Below are 15,599 nucleotides of genomic sequence, written 5' to 3'. Positions count from 1 at the left end.
ATCCCTTAATTTTGTTGATTTTCTATGCTGAATTTTGAAGGCAAATTTTAAATTTTGAAAACAGAATTTAACGGTAAATTTTGCCCACGTTTTATGTTATATGTTTTTTACAGCTACAAGTGGTGCTGTATCTACAAAGAATCCCTTAATTTGTTGATTTTCTATGCTGAATTTTGTAGACACATTTTAAATTTTGAAAGCAGAATTTAACGGTAAATTTTGCACGCGTTTTGTATTATATGGTTTCTACAGCTACTAGTGATGCTGTATCTACTAAGAATCACTCAATTTTCTGATTTTCGATGCTAAATTTGAAGGCAAATTTTAAATTTTGAAATCAGAATTTAACGGTAAATTGTGCACACGTTTTATATTATATGTTTTCTACAGCTACTAGTGATGCTGTATCTACTAAGAGTCCCTTAATTTGTTGATATTCTTTGCTGAATTTTGAAGGCAAATTTTAAATTTTGAAAGCAGAATTTAACGGTAGATTTTGCACACATTTTGTATTATATGTTTTCTACAGCTACTAATGATGCTGTATCTACTAAGAATCCCCAATTTTCTGATTTTCTATGCTGAAATTTGATGGCAGATTTCAAATTTTGAAAACGGAATTTAATGGTAAATTTTGCACATGTTTGGTGTCACGTTTTCTGCATCTACTAGTGATGCTGTATCTACTAAGAACCCCTCAATTTGCTGATTTCCCGTTCTAAATTGTGAAGGCAAATTTTAAATTTGAAAGTAGAATTTAAGGTAAATTTTGTATGTTTTTTTTTGGTATTAAATATTTTGTGTATCTACTAGTAATTTCAAAGATTTTTTAAGGGCATTCTATGAAGGTAAATTCCAAATTTTAAGGCTAGACTTGAAGGTTAGTTTATATTTTTGGAAAGGAAATTTTACATGCGTTTTGGTATGCAATATTTTCTTTATGTATCGCAGTTTGCTGCGTTTCCAATGTTGAATTTTAAAACAAATTTTTGTTTCGATATTAAATATTTTTCTTGGATCTACTAGTTTATTGTTAGTTTATTGATTCTTTCATTGTAAAGTATTGAATAATTTTTTTATTTTGAAGGCACGTTTTTAATTTATTTATATATATATAGATTGACGATCCTAGTGAATTGGACATCGCATCAATATTGGCGGACGGGAGGCCTCCAAGAACATTTTATTCTTGCACAACTGAGAAGCTACCTGGATTGAACTGGTCAAGACTTGAAAGTAATTATTTGTCATTCACTAGAGTATGGCAAGGTAGAGGCGCTTATTCATCACAAAAACAGTTGGACGGGTGTTTCAATACTCTACTTCAGGTAAAATACTGTGTTTGATGAATATTTTGATTAGTTTTAGTTGTTTTGCTATTTATTACTAAGTCAGTTAATTATTACCTTATCATTAATCTGGGTCGATCATCTGGCCACAAAATTCCATTATCTCTAAAAAGATATATAGCATCATTAGTCGCTGGCTTCTTGGTGCCCCCACCCTGGAAGTGGTATTTTGATATAGGGCTTGTTAATCTCTTTTTTCTCTTTGTAGTAGACCTTTTCTTGGTATTGTTAATGTATTCACCAGTGTTTTGCCCAATCCTAACAACCCTCCCCCTCGATATGATTTTGGCAGCCATTGCTGGCTTCGACCTTTCAACCCTAAGATGTAACTCACTCTCAGAAATCGTATACGCCAGGTATTGCGTTTCGTGGTACTGTGTCAGGCGTGTTGGAAATAGTTCCATATCGATTTTGTCAAGAAAGCCATTTTCAATTCAAGCATCTTTGAAAATTTCGCTAAGGTTTGATCTGTACCAAGTTTGGCGGAACTGTTCGGAACACGTGGTGGTCTGAGATGTACACCAGGTGACACGAGGTGAGCAATCCCTCAATTTTGTATTTGAACAACAGCCCCTTTCTGTAGGTGTACCTCATACAGGAGTAAAGTCAGTTTACAGGTTGTTCGGAGTTTGCTAGTTTTTAACCCCCCCCCCCTACCAAACACACAAAAATTGCCTGAATCTAAAAAGTGTAGCTTTGTTAGTTCCTATATTGTATTTAATGCTTATTTCCAGTAAAATTTCATTGTTAATTGATAGCTACTCTGATCTTGAATTCAGTTAAAAGCTTCAAAAGCAATTTTTCTTACCCCTTTCATGATTCTTCAGCTTATAGAAACCTTTGAAGCAGATAGTAAAAGGCCTAATTTTTGATCCGTACCGTCCATCCCAGCCATGGCGGGAACAAAATGAAAAAAAAGAAAACATGCTTTAAAATTTCTGTGAAAAAGTTCTTCAAGCACAAATATTTTGAGTTCTCTGTAAAGTGCCCCAGAATATTTATAAGTGTCTTTACAATAGATATTGTGGCACTGAAATTGTTTGATGGCTTGTTTTCAACACTTTCTTTATAATTTCTTTTAAATCGAGGAAGGGCATCGCCGCTTGTCTTATGATTCCCCTAAATTGACGTCCCTGACTAAAGGGACGTCTCTTATGATCCTCTCAAATGACTTCCCTGACTAAAGGAATCCTGTTTAATTGAAGATGTAACTTTAAGAGTCAGTTTCGAAATTGCCTTTAGAACAATAGCTCTCAAATAAAAGTCCATTGTCCTCTACGATAAACAAGGTTCCGTACCATTTGGAGGGTTAATGACCTTGAATTCTTTATGTTTTTGCCTTTACTCAACTAGTAAATTTCAATTATTTACGTTTATTTAATGGATTTAAATTTTTCATTTATTTATGTTTGAATGTGAGTATTTTTCTGTCTCTTTACATTTTTTTTTAACATTAACACTTATTATTTCTAGAAGAAGTCCTTAATCGTCACCTCACTGACAAATAATATTCGAGTATGAATCATATTCTGATTCTATAAGAAGTAATTACACCTTTCACGCAATCATCTTGAATTTTTGTCTCTATTCTAAAGACACTCAAATATCCCTGTTACTAGCGTTTAATAGAATACGGGTAATAAAGTAGACAGGATTGTATGTGTCAGGTTTCTTAGAAACCAAAGAATCTTTTTGCCTCTGTCTTTTTCCCATAGAACTCTTCAAAAAATTCCCTTTGGTCCAGATGTTGCTTTCTCTGCCGAACGCTTTCTAAATAGAAATTTTGAATGTTGTTTGCTCAACTGCTTTTTATCCCTAAAAGCTTGACTTTTGCCAATCTAAGGAGAGGATTTATTAGAAACTGATAATAAAGACTTTTATTATAATTATAATTAGATACTGATAATAAAAAAAGCCCAAAGACCAAAAAAGGACAAAAATAAGACTGTAAAATAGCTATTAAATTTTTTAGTAAAAGGAAAGCTAAACAAAACTCTACTTCCTTTATTGATGCCACAACAGACATCTACTTGGGAAATCTCTACTTGGCTAAAATTTTGGCATGAGGGCTGGTGTTAACGGGTGTAAACTTGACGGGATGGTGTCGGAGGAGCCACGACCCCAATTTTGCCTTTTAGTTATAGAGGACAAAAATCTAATGCAAAAATTGCAAAAAAATATTACAAATTCCACTGGACAGCCGAAGGGAAATGGGATGTGGGTTATCATTTGATATACCTGTTTGCATATCATCCACCAATTGGCGAAATATTGCATTTGTTTGCTATCTACTTTTGATATATTTTTGTCGTGTACTTTTTACCTACTTTTGTGATCTACTATTTGCTTGTTATCTACTTCTGTTATCTACTTGTTATCTGCTTTGTTATCTACTTTTGTGATCTACTATATGCCTGCTATCTACTTTGTTGTCTACTATATGCCTGCTATCTACTTTGTTGTCTACTTTCTATCTGCTTTGCTATCTACTTTTGTGATTTACTATATACTTGTTATCTACTTTTGTTGTCTATTTTCTTGTACTTGTGACACTGCACTTGTACTTTTCTGAAAATTCCCTTTGTCTTTTACGCATACAACGTATTACACTTTTGTTAAACGTATAAAATCGTTTGACTTCAATTCTAGTAAAAAAAAGACTTCCATTGACAATTAAGGAGTTTTTGCTTGTAGCGGAAGTCAAATTAGAAATACAGAAACGTTGGTGAAAACTAGCAGAAAATAAGCTAAAAATTAATAATATCGATCATATTTAAAAAAAATTTAACGAAATCACTAGAAATTATCCTAGTCTATTGAGCTCCAAGATATTCAGAGGCGAAGGCGTTGCCAACCATAATAAATATATAGCAATTCAAACATAAAGACTGATTTATCCAGAATTACGTTTTTTTCTCAGGTAGAATAATTTTTGCTCTCAAGAGATGAAAATTTAGTTTTTTCGTAAAAGTGCTTTACATACTTTCTTCGACGAAACATCCGTTCTTTGGGTGCCGCGCTTCTATCTGTTCCAAGTGGCTAATTCCTTACTAGTTACCGATATTTGTTCTTTTTAAAGTACCAGGGACACTGAAATCGAGATTATATTTTTTTCTGGTGATTTTTCTGGCAAATTTTCAGATTTTTTTTAAGGAGAAACCAGGGTTTCGATTTTAACGTAAAAGACTCCCATATGCAGTTAAGAAGTTTTAACTTCTAACGTCAAGTTTAAAAATACAAAGGAAATGTTAGTGGAAAAGCAACACAAAGTAAGCTAAAAACATATGGGACCAATCAGCTTAAAAAGTTGTAGCTTTTCTTTTAAGGCGTAATGTTCTTTCGGAATCATCAAATTGTTAATGCTAAGTGTTGTCAAATTTAGCGAATTGGTTTTGCATCAACGCTTCCACAGTTCAAAGTGGCAACACTGACGAATATATAATGCTGCTCTTAAAACTATTTTGCTACAACCAAAAGAAACTCCTAGAAAATAGCAGTTCTCAGGAACAAATGGAACGAGAAGGTTGATTATTCCTGGTAGGTTCAAGGAACAAAAAATCTTTACTTTGATGTCCATGGTATACTGTCAGCGAGTGAGAGAGAAATAAAAATCGTGAAATAAAAATATAAAAATTAGAAATTAAAAATATTGCCGATACGCCCGTATCAGCTATCTGTATGCACATAATATGTTTTGATTTACTTCAACTTTCCCCTCAACGTTTCCTCAGATATCTTTTTCAATATCCTCAGCCTCAGTAGTACTCGCTATGAAAGTAGTAGTTTTAGTGTTAGAAGTGGTAGTAATAATAGTAGTTGTGGTAGCAGTAGAAGCAGCAGTGGTTGTAGTAGTAGTCTCGTGCAAATGTTGCCCTTTTAGTCAATTGATCATCTCTCTTATCATTTCCTGAAAGTTCCAAATTAACATATTCAGTCATTCCTGAGTTACACCCTTTTGACCACCCATATACACATAAAAAGTCTTGACGTAGTTCAACACTATTCTCAACATTCCCTGAAAGACTCATCTAAATGCCCTTCGCATATTTGGAAAATTTAAGTCAAACATGCCTACCTTTTCTCAATAACATATAGTATGTCTAAACAATGAACAAATTGACTGACATACAACCTTTGCCCGGAGGCCTCGAGGGAGGGAAGACATCCCCAAACGCATAGTTACCAAACCTTTCAACAATGCTGAAAAAATTGATGTCTCAAAGCTTTGTTTGGATGTTTGTTTTGGGAAATGATGGAAGTGGAGGGGGGTAGTTGATTGCTCTCAGATAACTTAGACTCCTAAAAAGGGCACTGTAACTTACAATTTAAAATCAAATGAGACCCACCTGAATTTTATGCGACCACTCATTCAATAAAATTCTTATATGCCCCCAGGGTGTAACTTAAAGCTCTTGCCCCAAGGCTACGGGGGTTGTGTCAATATTGGACGCATTTTATATGTTCTTTGGACTATTTTAAACAAAACGGCCATCCCACAATTTCAATCACATGTGTTTGGGGAAAAGCGGAGTAGTTGGGGGGGGGTACTAGTTGATCTTCATCACTTTTGACCTTTAAAAGGGAACTAGAACTTCAGATTTCAACCAAATGAGCCACCTCTAAAGTTTCTACAACATCTACTACTACTACTAACAACTCACTGCAGCACCAAGCCGCCTGAGGCCAACACAGCTGCACACGCCCCTCTTCCATCCCAATCTATTGAAAGCCTTCCCTTTTACACCCTCCCAGGAATTCTCATTTCCTTTAAATTTTTTTTTATGACGTTTTCCCACCCAAGACGAGGAAGAGCTGCTATCCCTTTAGCCTTAGGTGGTTGGCCGAAAAGGATAATATTTGGCAATCTGTCATCCTTCATCCGTACAACTTGCCCTAGTCATTTCAACCATTCTTTCATTGTAGCCCGAGAAAGCGGGATTGAACCACATTTTTTGTACAGTCTAATATGTGAAATACGGTCAGTCAGCCGGGTACCGAGAACAATCCTTAGGCAATTTCTCTGGAAAACATCTTGTAAATCTTCATCCGCTTTTTGGAGTACCCATGCTTCAGAGCCATATTGGACCACTGTCATCGTCACTGCAACTTCTTATATACTAATCTTGGTTTGCAGACTTATCTTCCTATTCGTCCAAACTTTATTTTAACTGTGAGAAAAACATCTTGAGTCTTGGCTATTCCACTTTTAACATCTTCACTGCACCGTTTTTACTAATAATGCTACCAAGGTAAGTGAAGCTGTCCACTTGATTTATCTTTCCGTTACCCAACGTCACCTTTTCATCTTCACCTATTAGCCTATTCACCTAGCCTTAGTGACTTAGTCTTCTTAACATTGATTTTCAAACATATTCTAGCAACCTGAACACCCAAAACCTCTTAAAATTCATTCATTTTGCTTACACTTTCATCTGGGATGCTTAAATCATCACCATAATCTAAGTCCGGGAGATTTTTGCCATCCCATTTGATTCCGTGGTCTCCCATTGCCTTTCCTGTGCTCCTTAAGAAAAGGTCCATCAGAATGATCCATATAAAGGGGGATAGAACAAAACCCTGTTTAATTCCTGATTTAATACAAAACCAGCTGCTAACCTCATTTCCTACCTTAACCACAGCAGTGTTATTCTCGTACATAGCACTAATCACTTTAATGTATTTGTCTGGTATATCATGTAAGGATAAGACCTTTGCTAAAGCTCTTCTATCAAAAGAATCGGACGCTTGCTCATAATCGTTAAAACTAAGAACCAAAGATGTTTGAAAACTCAGGCACTTCTCAATTATTAACTTAAGAGTAAACAGTTGGTTGACAGATTTCCTACCTTTTCTAAAACCGCATTGTTCTTCTCTTAAAACTCTGTCTGCTGCACATCTCAGTCTAAAAACTATCATATTACTAATTAGTTTGCTACCTGAAGAGACCAGACTAATGCCTTGTTAACTTTCACACTCACTCTTGTCACATTTCTTATACAGTGGTGTAATTAAGTTTTTCGTAAAATGTTTAGGTACTTCCCCTTTTTCGAAAATCAAATTCATGATCTTTAGTAACTTATTTCCAACCTAAGAGCCACCATGTTTAAGAAACTCATCTAACACACTATCAGCACCTGGAGCTTTATTATTTTTTATGTTCTTTTAGTACTGTCGCTAATTCTTCCTCACAAAACAAATCTTCCTTCATATCCAAGGCATCACAAACTTTTTCATATTCCTCTGTATCTTTTCCTACAACTCTATCTTGGTTTAACACATTCTCAAAGTGTTCTGCCCATCGCTCTTTAACTCTTTCCATATCACTAATTATGTCCCCGTTCCTCTCTTTAACTGGGACAAGTTCGGACGGACTACTCCCTCTCAATTTATTAACATGCTAGTACAATATTTTACTACAATGCCGTTTAGCTGCATCTTCCAAATCCTCGGCAATTTTATCCATGGCATCCACTTCACACCTCCTTTGCTCATAATTTAATGCTTCCTCCCCTTTCTTTGCATTCCTTCATATTTCATATGATCTATCACTCAGATAATTCTTGTAAAAGCACCTTCTCCTCTCTATTAAACATCAAGCTTTTTCACTAATATTCCTAGCTGCAGTCCTAACTTTCTTCCCTCAGACACTATCAGCAACTTCTCAAATTGTTTTTCTAAAATTATTCCAACCATCTTCCAAATTGTAAGATTTTAAACTTTCAAGCTTAGTATTCAACTGTTCCAGAAAAGTTTTCCTCAAATTTTCATCCTGGAGTCTACCAACATCATAACTTCCCGGGAGGTAGTTACCCTTCCGAAATCTCAGCTGTAAATTAGCCCTGGACGCTACTAGATGGTGATCTTTACTTTTAACATCAATAACAGCGCTCCTATCTACCCTAGTATTTTGTATTGATCCTGTCGGTCTTCGGTTTACTATAACATGATCAATGAGGTTTGCTGTCTTACCATCACGTGAATACCATGTCAACTTATGGGCCATTTTGTGACCAAACACCGTATTGGTTATAACTAGTTTGTTATACCTACAAAATCGCAAAAGTCTGTAGCTATTACTGTTTTTTTTCCTATACCGAATTTACCTAGGCTAGGATACCACATATCCCTATTTCTGCCGACATGGGCGTTAAAATCTCCTAGTAAATACATCAAATATCTACCTGGGACCCTGTCTGTTTGCTCCTGTAACTGTAAGTAAAATTCATATGAGTCACTAGTATCTCGGTCAGTCGGTTCTACAGGGGCACATACTACTATAACTGATACCCTTAACTTTTTAGTCATAAAATGAGCAATTAGTATTCTATTATTAATACCTTCCCAACGTAAACGAGACTTGCAGCTTCCTTAATCATCATGAGCCCTACTCCCTGTCTATATAACCCATCTTTCCTGCCTGAGTAAACAAATTCTATATTACCTAATTTCATGCTTCCTACCCCTGTATTATGAGTTTCTGAAACTCCTAATAAGTCTAATTCGAATCGCCTGAATTGGTCAGTCAAAATGTCCGTATGATAGACAGTTTTTAACGTCGCAACATTCCAAGCTCCAATTTTCATGTTCTTTAAATCATTGATATTATTTTGGCCTCAGGAAAAGAAAGGATCCCGGATGCCAGTGCAGGACAGGGATCGCATATTTTCTCAAGTCTACACCGAAGCGCTTAAGCCAGCTTAGAACCGGACATAGGACTCTTAAGTGCCCCAGGGGCGTAACTTGCATCCTTTGTTCCTTGGCTCTCATGGCTTGTACCAACCCCAAAAGCCTTGTTATGTGGGCTTTGGACTATTTTGAATAAAAGGACTTCCTAAAAACGTCTATTGGATGCATCTCTGGAAAACACGTCGTGTGTGTGTGTGTGTGTGTGTGTGGGTGGGGGGGTAGGTGCGCTACGATTGCTTTAATTATCGACTCTTAAAAAGGGCACTCTAGCCTCTGATAACCAACCAAATGCCCTTTTCAAAGCATATATAACCACCCTTTCCATAAAACCTTATATGCTCCCAGGGTATAACTTAGAGCCCTTTCCCTGAGAGCTGTGGTTGGGAGCGGGATTGTCTTCCTCACAGATCATAATTTCTGTCCCCTTTAACTACGATGAACAAAATTGCTACCTCAATACTATTTTTGGAGGTGTCTGGGGAAATGATGGATGGGGGGGGGGCTGGTTGTTCTCAAGGGTCAAATCACCTCAGTTTTGAAAAGGGCATTATAACTTCAAATTTAAAATCAATTAAGCCCCGTCTGAAGTTTATACGACCGTCCATTTCATAAGAACCTCACATGCCCCCAGAACATACATTACAACCCTTACCCTGAGAGCTGTGGGGCGGGGGTGTCTTCCTCAAAGACATATTTTCTGGACTTTTCAACTACTATGAACAAAATTGCTATTTCCAATTTTTAAATGGAAGTTTGAGGAAATGGTGAGCTTCAGAAGGTGGGGGGGGGCTTAGGGCTGGTTGCTCCCAATTACTTTTGACTTATAGAAAGAGCACCATAACTTCCAATTTCAAATCAAATGAGCCACATATGAACTTGATGTGACCATCCATTCCATAAAACCTTTAATGGCCCCTGGGCATGACTTACAACCTTATCCCCAGGGCACTGGGGGTTGTTTTTACCCTAGAGGCATTGTTACGTGTTTTTTGGACTATTTTGAACAAAATCGCTTTCTCAGAGTTTCTGTTATATTCGTTTGGTGAAAAGAGGGGTAGTCGGGAGGGGGGGGGGGGCTAGTTGCTCTCAATCACTTTTAACTCTTAACGGGGAAGTGAAACTTCCCATTTTCAACCGAATGATCCTCCTCTAAAGTTTATACAAACATCCCTTTCATAAAACCTTAAATGGTCCCTGGGCATAACTTACAAACCTTGCCCCCATGTTCTTGTGGTTTATTTCAACTTCATGAGCCTTGTTACATGATATTTTGACTATTTCGAATAAAATGGCTATCTCAAAATTTCTATTAAATGCGTTTCGAAAAAATAGGACGTGTTTGTTTGTGTGTTTGTGTTGGTGGTGGGGGGGGTAGCTGCCCTCCGATCACTTCGACTTTCGAAAAGGTTACTAGAGCTTCTGATTACCAACCCAATGAGTCCCCTCCGAAGTTTATAAGACCATGCTCTCTTTAAAATCCTTATATGCCCCCAGGGTGTAACTTACAGCCCATGCCCTGAGGGCTGTAGGGGGGTCCTCATCCTCAAATACGTTATTTCTAGACCTTTTAACTACGTTGAACAAAATGACTATCTCAAAGTTTTTATTGAAACTGTTTTGGGAAATCATCGGCGTTGGATCACTTTTGACTATTAAAAGGGGCACTAGCCCTCTGAAATTCCAATCGAATGAGCCCTTTTTTAAGTTTCTATGACAACTATTTCTACGCGAATTGCCATGGTCTATAACAAACAAACCAAAAATTTGTATGTAACACAATAAACCTATTTTGATGATTGGTTTTAATGATTCGTGTACGTTTTGGTTTAATAGCTCATATAGGTTTATGACTCATAAACGTTTTTTGCTTGTTGATTTTAATAACTCGTATACGTGTTGGTTTAATTACTCATATAGGTTTACAACTCGTAAATCTATTATAGTGATTGGTTTAACTCATACACGTTTTGGTTTAATGATTCATACATGTTTGTAACTCATAACCGTATTTTGCTGGTTGGTTTTAATGACTCATATAGGTTTATAACTCATAAACCTATTTTGTTGATTGATTTTAATAACTCACATACGCTTTATGTGAAATGGTAATCTAGTTAAAAGAACGAGGAGTTAAATTATACCTTATTGGTTGTCCTATGTACAATTTTAAGCCAATACAAAGAGCAATATTTGTTAGCGTCGAAATTCTCTCTACCAGCAGTCTCTTTTTCTCAGTGGTTGAACTCTTTTCTTCTAAAACTAAGGTTAATAAGCTTTCGGAAGACACATTGGCATAGCATATCCTATACTACTGTGAATGTTATTATTTTTTTTTTTTTTTTGCTTTCTAGTGCTATTTTTCAAACAGTTCGTAGTATAGAACTGTAGGTGCGGCCCGGTTCAATGTTCCAATTCACTCTTTGCCACAATTCTACTTTTTAAAACAATTAAAAACTTTAGCGTAAAGAGCGAGGGATTGCGGAGGGGACAACCCATTTCATATACGGAGTAATTTCTGTTCGTTTTAAGTTTTAAGGTCGCTCCTTACTTTCAGTTGGAAAAACTAGTTTTTTTATTTAATTTTATCGTTAAGGTGGCAAAGCTGCCTCAGCCCTTGAAATATAGCTAAAGAATTAAAAACAATTAAATCAAAACAAAGGATGTTTTAACATTTTGTAAAAATACACTATTTAGAATACACTAATATTTTACAAAGTTAAATAAAAAACAGCTAATAATATATCTATTTTTTAATTGGAAAGTGTTGGGTTCCCCAACATGTTATACTAGCTAAAGATAGAAGAGGTGAAATAAAATGGCCCGAGCTTAGCCTCTTTTTTTCGCCACTTTCTTTCAAAATTCACTGTGCCTTGATATTATCAAATGTGAGTTGTTTGAACAATATGCTTGAAATAGTTGGAATCCTAGGGTTTCGACAAAAGTGGGAAAGTAAGAAATGTAAGATATCACTTCGTATAATGATGCCAATACAAGTCATGACAGGCCAAATTCGCATTTTTGAGTCAAATGAAAAAAAAGGTGAAAAAATAGGTTATAAACCTAGGTAACGCAGCGTCAAAAGATAAGGAAGAAAATTCATATGAAATACAAATTGGGAATACCCTAAAAACTAGTTAAATCAATAAGCTAAATAATACCCTAAAAACAATAAACAAGAACGATATAATTAAGAAAAAGAATAAATATAAAATAAGCTGACGTATTGTATCGTTCTGATTAATTTCTCTCTCTCTCTCTCTCTCTCTCTCTCTCTCTCTCTCTCTCTCTCTCTCTCTCTCACTCTTTCCTTCTCTCCCTTTCTCTTGTACTCATTTAGCTTAACCTTCCTCTGAGCATCTGTACTACGCACTACGAAGCATGTTTGAAACGTTGACTTTATCCCTGAGTTATGCGTCAGAAAGGGCAAAAGCAATGATACATTATCCATTTCCCCTCGGGAATATAAAAAGTCCTTACCTCGTAAAGGTACAATGGTGATTCTCTGCCAACAAAAGTGGGTCATATAGCATTGTCATGTCTCCAGGGCTTATATGAGGAAAAAACTTGATTTTATGTAAAATATGTTGTCTCTTTTTTCTTTGAGATTGATTACCAATATCTAGTTGGAAGTTTAGCTCCGAAGTGTCGGGGGAAATTTAGGACATAGAATGGCACGTATTTGATTCATATGTTTTGTAAGTCAATATATCTCCTGTATTTACTATTTTTTTTATCATTTTACTTGTTTGCCATTGCAATAACCAAAATATTAAAATTAATTGATTGGTAAGTCAGTATATCTCCAGTATTTATTATTTATTTTATCATTTTACTTGTTTGCCATTGCAATAACCCAAATATTAAAATTGATTAATTGGGAAATGTCTTATCAATATAGTGAGATTTGCATGACAACTAAGCTATAGCCTCCTGGGCGTTTCGACGTGCAACATACTTGTCCTGACGAATCTTCTCACCCACATTATAGTGTCCTAACATTCACTCACAATAGCACTAATCAGCTGTTCATATGATCCACAATCACACATAAATTTGAACAAACTATCATCATGCACTCACATATTGGGCAAGAAGAAGGGTTCATATTTCTAATTTGTTTTAGAGGAAGTTTAGGATACAGAATGGCCAGTTTTCTGTGGTAACGAAGTGTAAGGAAGGAGCAACCCAGCTCAATAAATAATTTCTGAGACCACACTGGCTGATATTGACAAAACACAAAATCGCAAAGAAAGGAAGAACGAGGACAATAACAAGCCAGTGAAAGAATTGAAAATTATGCAAATATTTCGGTCAAGACCTCTGCTTGACCGTCCAAAGTGCAGAATAAATTGATAAAAAAACAAAACAAAAAAAAACCTTAAAACAAAACACAAAACTAAAATATGATGACCCTTTCTCAGTAACGGAGTTACCCTTTCACCGTTACTGAGAAAGGGTCATCATATTTTAGTTTTGTGTTTTGTTTTAAGGTTTTTTTTTATATTTTTATCAGTTTATTCTGCACTGAGGACGGCCAAGCGGAGGTCTTGACCGAAATATTTGCATAATTTTCAATTTTTTTCAGGCTGTTTATTGTCCTCGTTCTTCTTTTCTTCGCGATTTTGTGTTTTGCCAGCTCAATAGTAACCGAAACTTTAAAAAACGGAATTTTGATAACAATAGATATATCAAAAGAATCCGAATTTTGTACTGATTTCAAATATACAAGTTTCAAAAGTTTAGTCTTACCAATTAAAGGTTACGAGCCTGAGACAAATTTTCCTGATTTTTGAAAAAAAGGGGAAACCCCATAAAAGTTATAGAATCTTAATGCAAACAACACCGTCAGATTTAGCGCATCAGAGAACACTACAGTAGAAGTTTCAAACGCCTATATGAAAAAATGTGGAATTTTGTATTTTCTACCAGAAGAATGATCAAGGAGGCGTGTTTAATTGTTTAAATTGTTTTTTGTTTTTCTCTAGGGGTGATCGTATCCACCCAATGGTCCTAGAATATCGCGAGAGGTCTCATTCGAACGGAAATTAGAAGTTCTAGTGACCTTTGTTAGTGATAGAAAAAATTGGAGGGCAACTAGGACCCCTCTCACGTTCTTTTTTCTCAAAATCGTCCGATCCAAATTTTGGATAGTCATTTTATTCAGTATAATGGAAAGGCCGAGCAACTATGCCTTTGGGGATATCATGACCCTCTCACATCCCCTGGGGTAAAGTCTTTAAGTTAAAAATTTTGCCCATTGTTTGCATGTAGTATTTCTTATTGGCAGGTATGCATACATTTTTCCGTTTTGGTGATACTGAGCTAAGTCTACTTAATTCTCGTCTGGCTGATGTACCATGGGGTAGTTTGGTTTCTGATTCAGATTTTAACCACTCTTTTGATTCCTTTTATGATTTAGTTAAAGAAGGAATCCTGGAAATTTGTAATCGGGGTCCAGCGCCTCATACTTCGAAAAGGATAGCACCACTGAATCCATGGATTACTCCAGGTCTCCATAAAAGCTGGAAAAGGAAAAACTATTTGTGGAAGCTTTACAAGGCTTCACCATCTTTAGCTCATCACGAACGATTCAAGGCCTATAGGAATATATTTAATTCTCCGAGTCGGAAGGCAAAGTCTCAGTATTATCATGGGAAATTTTCTGAATGTGGGAAGGATGTAAGGAAAACATGGTATTTAATTAATTCAGTTTTTAGACCTACTCCCCCTCTGCCTTCAGTTCCATCAATGCTGAAAATCAATGGTAAAACCGTCCAAGGAGATGTAGATGTTCAGCTAGAGTTTACATCTTATTTCGCTAATGTAGGAAAGGTAACTGGTTCCTCTGCAAGCTCTGCAACTTCTCGTTGCGATTTCAGAGCCTTTCTTGGACCCCCATGTTTGAAGTCGATGGTCTTGAATTCCGTTCCTGAATTTGAGGTAGCTCGTATCGTGAGTGCTCTTAAAGGATCATCCTCTTCAGGACCAGACAAAATTCATACAGGGGTTATCCGTGCCATTCTGCCTGCTATTCTGTCACCACTGACTAAGCTCGTCAATCTATCTTTCGAGAAAGGTATTTTTCCTGAATCTCTCAAGCGAGCTAAGGCTATAGTACTCTATAAAGGTGGTTCTCGGAGTGATCCTGCTAATTATAGGCTAATTCCTCTCCTATCTGTTTTCAGCAAAATTAGAAGGCTATGCTATCCAGGCTTCTTAGTTTTCTGGATGCGAAGGATTTTTTGCATGATTTCCAGTTTGGATTCCGAGCGAGTCACTCTACGGATCATGCTTGCGCAACTTTATCGAATTTCATTCATTCGGCAATAGATTCTGGTCATATCCCCGCAGCTTTATTTTTGGATGTTCGTAAAGCTTTTGATTCCTTGACTCATCGGATTCTTCTTGGGAAACTATCACATATTGGTATAAGATCAAACGCTTATTCTTGGTTTGATTCATATCTTTCTGGTAGGCTTATTTCAATTGATCCGCTTTTCCGGAGCCCTTCTGAAGTATATTATGGCGTCCCGCAGGGATTTGTTCTTGGTCTCATTTTATTTT

General features: G+C 36.2%; 1 protein-coding gene across 2 annotated transcripts in view; it reads left to right on the top strand.

Annotated features, from left to right (window-relative positions):
- Positions 1–15,599, top strand: part of LOC136038559 (C2 domain-containing protein 5-like) — a 289,931-nt gene that overhangs the window by 154,878 nt on the left and 119,454 nt on the right. For both annotated transcript variants that reach the window (XM_065721729.1, XM_065721731.1), the window contains exon 15: positions 1,119–1,328. In XM_065721729.1, coding sequence (XP_065577801.1) covers positions 1,119–1,328 — 210 coding nt within the window. The remainder of the gene's footprint in view (positions 1–1,118; positions 1,329–15,599) is intronic.

Source organism: Artemia franciscana, chromosome 18 (assembly GCF_032884065.1).
Source record: "Artemia franciscana chromosome 18, ASM3288406v1, whole genome shotgun sequence".
Taxonomy (NCBI): domain Eukaryota; kingdom Metazoa; phylum Arthropoda; class Branchiopoda; order Anostraca; family Artemiidae; genus Artemia; species Artemia franciscana.
Note: the sequence above shows the minus strand (reverse complement) of the source record. Positions and strands in the feature narration are given on the sequence as shown.